The sequence below is a fragment of the Artibeus jamaicensis genome, unplaced genomic scaffold (genome assembly GCF_021234435.1).
Source record: "Artibeus jamaicensis isolate MK-2021 breed Jamaican fruit bat unplaced genomic scaffold, CSHL_Jam_final contig_233, whole genome shotgun sequence".
NCBI lineage: Eukaryota > Metazoa > Chordata > Mammalia > Chiroptera > Phyllostomidae > Artibeus > Artibeus jamaicensis.
Window position 1 is genome coordinate 21059180 of NW_026521486.1, and position 6000 is coordinate 21065179.

Sequence of the window (6000 nt, forward strand, 5' to 3'; positions counted from 1 at the left end):
ATGGAAAGACCACTCCCCACCATGCTCTCTGCAGGGATCTTCCAGATCACACACTGTTGTAAGGAAAACTCCCCCAGCCTATAGGGCGCCCCCCTCCACATACCAGAGCTGAGCTCAGCCAGCTCCCACTTTGCATTCCTCCCTCCGGTGCCCCAGACTCACCTATGAGTGAGAAGGAGTGTTTTTGGCAGTCCCCAGCCAGGAGGTAACTGCAGTCTCCAGCAAAGCTGTACATGGTCTCATCGAAGGTGTTGACAAAGGCATCTCCAAAGAGGCTACATCGGGCCATTGAGGACCTGCCCAGAGTCCCTTCTGCGCAAAGGGTCCCTGGAGGGAGAGGCCCCAGGTGAGCACAGCTGGAACCACCAGGCCGAAGCACTCTGGCCTTGTAGAAATGAGGCTGCCTCTCACAGAAATTGGGCTGTGGGGAAGTACTTTCCATCCTAAATGAGATGGAAGCTGTTGCTTTCAGCCCCCAGGTATGACCCAGGACACATAGGAACAATGCGGGAACAGTTGTTTTCAGGAAATCCATCCTGAAATGCCATTTACGTACCCATCTAAAATGTGATACATGTTCACTATAAAAAAATTGGAGTACAGAAGAAAATCACAGAAAATTTAAAATAATCTGTTACCAACTTCAGCAATAGATAGAGTTAACATTTTAATGTTTATCTTTCTATTCTGTTTTACAGCATATACACAGCTGTGGGGGCGTTTACAAAATCATGATCATTCTGTGCAAACTGCAGCCAATCTCTTAATATTGTCAAAAATTATCATGACATTGTATATACTTCTACAATGTGATTCTTAGTGACTGTATTACTACACTTTGCATCTAAATGTATATAGTACAACCTCCTTTGTTAGGTTCTTAGCATGTTCCCAAGTTTTCTGATATATAAATAACTCGTAATGAGCATCTTTGCACATTAAGCTACTTGTGTATCTTGAACAGATTAATTCTAAACAGATCAGTCCATGTGCCTGACATATAAAATCTATAAAGTATTAACTCCTGCAGGTCACACTCTTAACTCCGAGGGGATCCTCCTGCCACCCTCACACTGTGTGTGTGCACACGCGTGTGTGTGTGTGTGTGTGTGTGTGTGTGTGTTGGCAGGTGGGGTACCACATCAGAAAATCTCTTAAGTTTTCTGGGTCCCCTGGCACAGGACCCACCTAGCGGGGAGATGTAGGAGTGTGACCCATGTACGTTTTGCCCCAGACTAACCTGTGTGCAGCAGACTGGACGACGCTGGCCTGAGTGGTCTAAGTGGAGACAGGCCAGGGTCAGAAGAAGGTCTCTCCTACCAGTCCCAGACTCAGAATGTCAGTGACAGAAGGAAGATAGTACAACACAGTGACAGAGTGCTGGTCTGGGATCTTGGCTCCGTGTGACTCTGAAGCGGTCATTTTTCCTCTCTCACCCTCAGTCTCTTCGCCTATACTCTGAGAGGTTCAAGTAGGTGACCTCCACGACCCCTTCTAGAACTAGTCATCCATCCTCATCTGGGATCCCTTCTTCTCCACCCTCCAGCCCCATTATATAGAACTGCTCTGTGTGGCCTTCGTACTTCTTAGTTCCCCAACTGGAGAAGGCATTTTCAGTACCTGCTCCTTGAGTAAACACAAGTCAGGGGCGGGGGGCTCTGCAGAACCTTCACCAGGGGAATTAACCAGGCAACCAGTGACTCTGGCAGGGCCAGCACAAGCCTGGCACTGGGCAGGCACCCGGGTGAGCTGCACACACATCTGCTTAGTCTGAAAGAGGGTTGTTCCCATCGGCCCTGGGACAGGAGTGAAGAGTAGGAGCACTGTGGTACCTACCTGGCAAGGTGAGGGCCAAGGCAAGCAGCACCCTCACAAGCCTGGCAGAAATCATCTGCAGAGAAGCAGGAGAAAGGAGCTGGTGACCTCTGTCCACACAGATGGCTGCTGGGGTGCGCTACTTTCTCTTCATTAAGTGGGAAGAACATTATTTTCTAAGCAAGAGAAAATACTGATCCTCATTGGCCCATGCTTGCCTTTGAACACGGAGTGCTGTCCCCCACAACTCCCCCACCAAAGAAAAACCTTGGCCAGGGCCAGGCCAAGAGTAACAGTCACTATGAACCAGCCCCACCCCCACCCCCCCAGCACGCTCTCCCAAGCCGTCTCAGAGCCAGAGAGAGGAGAAGGGCTCTGCCTCCTCTGTACGCCTCCAGGCCAGCCTGACCTCTCTCGTTTCCTGTTGTGCCTGCGGAAGCTGAGAGCCGATGTGTACCTAACTCCTTGCCTCTCCATCCCTCCATACTTCGCAGCAAACTGGGGGTTGAAACTGTCTTATGCCTTTGTTCCTACCCCAGACACCCCGACCTGGAGAACACTTAGGAATGACGGACGTTTCCTAGGCAGTCTCCACACAGTTCCACAAGTACCTCACTCGTCTCCATCCCCAGCACCCAGAAAATCTTCACCCGGTGTTTGCCGAGTTGATCTGACAGATGCAGAGAAGGAGTTCGGCAGCCCTGGGCCTGGACTAGGGTACCCACGGTATGGCCCACCAGAGAGGGACAATTGATCCTGGCTGGCAGCGCATACCCCATGTCCCTCGGGGAACCTGTCCCACCATCTCCTCTGGAAAAGTTGCTACATTAAGTGCAGTCTGTCACTTGGGATTCACTGGGGGTGACTCCTTTCCTACTCGATGCCCCATTAGGCCAAACAAAGAGAAACAAACACAGTCTGTTATTTAACTGTGGAAGGAACACTTTGATATCAGTTATGGTCAAGTCTTGGTCCCAAAGCAGGTTTCCTCTCCAGCAGCCTCCGCACACACAGGCTGCTCCCTGTACGGACCAGAGCAGTACAAGCAGTAAAGCCCAGGCAGGAGCTGAGGCAGCCACAGGGTGCCCCAGAAGTAAAGGGAGGAAAGGAATTAGGACGGTCCCTGGCTTTGAATCACCCTCTAAACAAAGCCTGTCTAGACTAGGGAGTAAGAACCCCAGCTCCCCAGAAGGAGGGATCAGTCCTGATCTTTATCCCACAGCCGAGCCAGCCCTCCTCCCAGAAGGCCATACCTTCCCCTGCAAATGGGGCTGCAGGTGTCTCCAAGGTGCTTGGAAAACTCAGCCGCACAGTGGTGCTGCCAGCCCTAGGCCATGCTCCCCTGCAGCTGCTGCACTGAAGGGACTGCTGCGGTTCTGCCCTGGCTTGCTGCTCCGCAACCCAGGGGCTGCAGACTTCCCGCAGCCAGGCAGATAAAGCCCAAATCGTGACGTCCACCAACCCCCGCTTTCCCACCACAATAGCTGTGAACTGCCATACAGGGGACTGGCCTCCTCTTAATGACCAAGAGGAAACAATGAAAGGAAATGGTATTAGAGACACCTCCATGCTGATAAGGCTTTGAATAGTTTGGTGGGAGACCTTTTGGCAGCTGCCATAATGAGCTGCCTTACCCTCCCCATGCCCCCCCAACACCCTGTCCCTGGTCATCCCCATACAGATGGAATGACCAGGCAGGCTGGTCGGGTGAGGCAGGAATCCAGACCAGATCAACAAGCTTTAGGATCCAGTTTCCAAGGCCAGTTTTCAGGGAAATTTAGAAAATACCTCAACCTGAGCCAATTTAGCCACCATATCTGGCGGAAGGAGAGAACTAATACTTCCTGTGCATGTTAGGTATGAATGATCCAGTTCTGGTCCCTGACAAAAATAGTCCGTTTGGATCCTGGCCAAGGTTATTGGGCAAGTTAAAGATGAGGGGCCCTGTCATAAGTCCAGGCCTTTGTAAAAGGATAGCCAGGATGGTTTAATTCTAATAGTCCTCCCAAAGATTCTCCCGCCACTCAGCTCCCGATCTTAGACACACACACACAGACATACCACACACACTACACACAGACACATACTACACCACAGACACCACACCATACACACAGAGACACACGAAACACACAGACACACCACATACACACACCAAACTCATCGCACACACACCATGCACACAGATGCTACACTACACATACCACATGCCACAGAGACACACACACACACCAGTTCTTCTCAACCTCCAATTCCCAAAAGCCTAATTTTTAACATCTGCTAAATTCGTTCCTTCAAAAAGAGGTAGCTCATAAAATAGGAAAGGAAGGTGACTCTCACAGTGAAATTCCAGGCGCGACAACAGGCAGCCTAAGACTTTTTTAGGTGAGGAAGCACACCTCACTACTTCTCATGTGGTACCACCTGCCCTAAGACTTCGGGAAACCGTGATGTCCCCACATATATCCTCCATACTCCACCACTCCCCTTGTCAACCCAGGAAAGGAAGATCAATGTCCCAAGAAAGAAATGGTCGAAGAGGGAGAATTAGCATTATACAGCAGAAAAGCTACTTAAGAATTTCCATTTCCAGCTTTTTTAAAAACTGGGTAACCTGAAAATTCATCTACTACAAAGTATCTTGAAATGCTATGTTAAATAGGACGAATGTTCTCTAAGTTGCACCACTAAAACGGGAGGCAAATAATGAGGTATTTCCAAGAATCAAAGAGGAAAAGGGACCCACGTGAGCAGGAAGCAGTGCAGGCCTATGTGGTTAGCCATTCTTGGTTCCCTCCAGGCTGGAGGCCCAGCCTTGCGAGAACAGGAAATGAGGCTTTGGGCCTGACTCAGGAGGAGCATTGGAACAAGACTCCGGCAGAAAGTGGACACCCTTGAAGGGAACCACCTTCCAAACAGTGGACTAGGAGAAAATTCAGCCAACAACATAGAAAATAAGGAACTTGTCTGTCTCCACCTGTTCTGGAGGAGGGAATATTAATTTCCCTAGAATTTGTAGCCATGGGCTTATACATTCACGTAGGTTTCAGGTTTGCATTGACATTACCTCACAGTCCACAAACTCCCAAGCTGACACAGAGACACAGCAGTTAGTCTGAGGTCAGTACCAGGGTTTCTGGAAGAGACAAGCATAAGTCTATCTCTTTTTTTTCCTGTTTTTACTTTGATTGGCATTTATTTTATGCTGAACTTACTCCTGGGCCATAAATCCTTGTTTCTTAGTTTCTTCTGGGATATCTTTTTCTTCTGTGCAACTTCATCTTCTGTTTTAGGAACAGTCTGCTCTTTTTCGGGAAGCATCATCTCAGTGTGACAGGGAGCTCTGTTAGTTCTATGCTGCATTGTGGGAGTTTTGTTCACCTGGATGTGCTCACTGACCAGAGAATCTACACCTAAGCCCTTAATTAAGTTCAGCATTACTCTCTGAGTTTTTGAGCATGTGCAGCAAAAACTCAGCCCTCTATCTGGGCCACCGACCCTGTGTCCAAACCCACAGTTTAGCCTGGGCACATCTACCAACACTACCATGGTATCAATGGCATGGGACATGTTGCTCCTTTAAAGTGGCATCTTTCAGATACTTGGTGGCTTTTCTAATATGCATAACCTTGATGGCCTGGGCGGTTTCACAAATGTTCTTAAAGTGAATGCAAAGGTTTGAGCCTCTTTCTTTTTTTTTTTTTTTTAAGATTTTATTTATTTATCTTTAGAGGGGAAAGGAAGGAGAGAAACATCAATGTATGGTTGCCTTTCATGTGTCCCCTGCTGGGAACTGGCCTGCAGGGAACTGGCCTGCAACTCCAGTATGTGCCCTGACTGAGAATCTAACCACGATTCTCTGGTTCGCAGGCCCACACTCAATCCACTGAGCTACACCAGCCAGGGCTTGAGCCTCTTGATTTGCATGATTTTGTGAGATTTTTGGGGGTCATGTGAATAGTGAGACATCTTCAGAGGTCATTTCTGGTCACTTTCAGGAGAGCACATAAATCTATTTTAAAGGAGAAAGTTTCTTCCCGGGTCACATATGACACGCATAGGTAAAACTCTCTAGAGGATGAATTCATAATTGCAAATTTTAAAACACTCGAGAAAACCATTCACCATGAACAAGAATAAGCAGCCACAACCAAAAGCAGGATTAGATCCCCCGGGAACATCAGG

At 48.6% G+C, this 6000-nt stretch overlaps 1 protein-coding gene and 1 pseudogene across 2 annotated transcripts in view; both read right to left on the bottom strand.

Annotated features, from left to right (window-relative positions):
- The window catches only part of VWF (von Willebrand factor), a 121405-nt gene extending 118101 nt beyond the window's left edge, over positions 1-3304 (bottom strand). The window contains exons 1-3 of one of the 2 annotated variants that reach the window (XM_037160260.2): positions 3069-3304; positions 1837-1891; positions 163-327 (exon numbers count right to left, since the gene is read on the bottom strand). In XM_037160260.2, coding sequence (XP_037016155.2) covers positions 163-327; positions 1837-1891 — 220 coding nt within the window. In that variant the 5' untranslated portion in view covers positions 3069-3304. Of the gene's footprint in view, positions 1-162; positions 328-1836; positions 1992-3068 lie in introns of both variants that reach the window. The other variant, XM_053661732.1, reaches the window with a different exon arrangement.
- A 1557-nt stretch (positions 3305-4861) lies between these two features.
- On the bottom strand, positions 4862-5756 carry LOC128626891 (60S ribosomal protein L17-like; annotated as a pseudogene).
- Between the last annotated feature and the right edge of the window lie 244 nt (positions 5757-6000).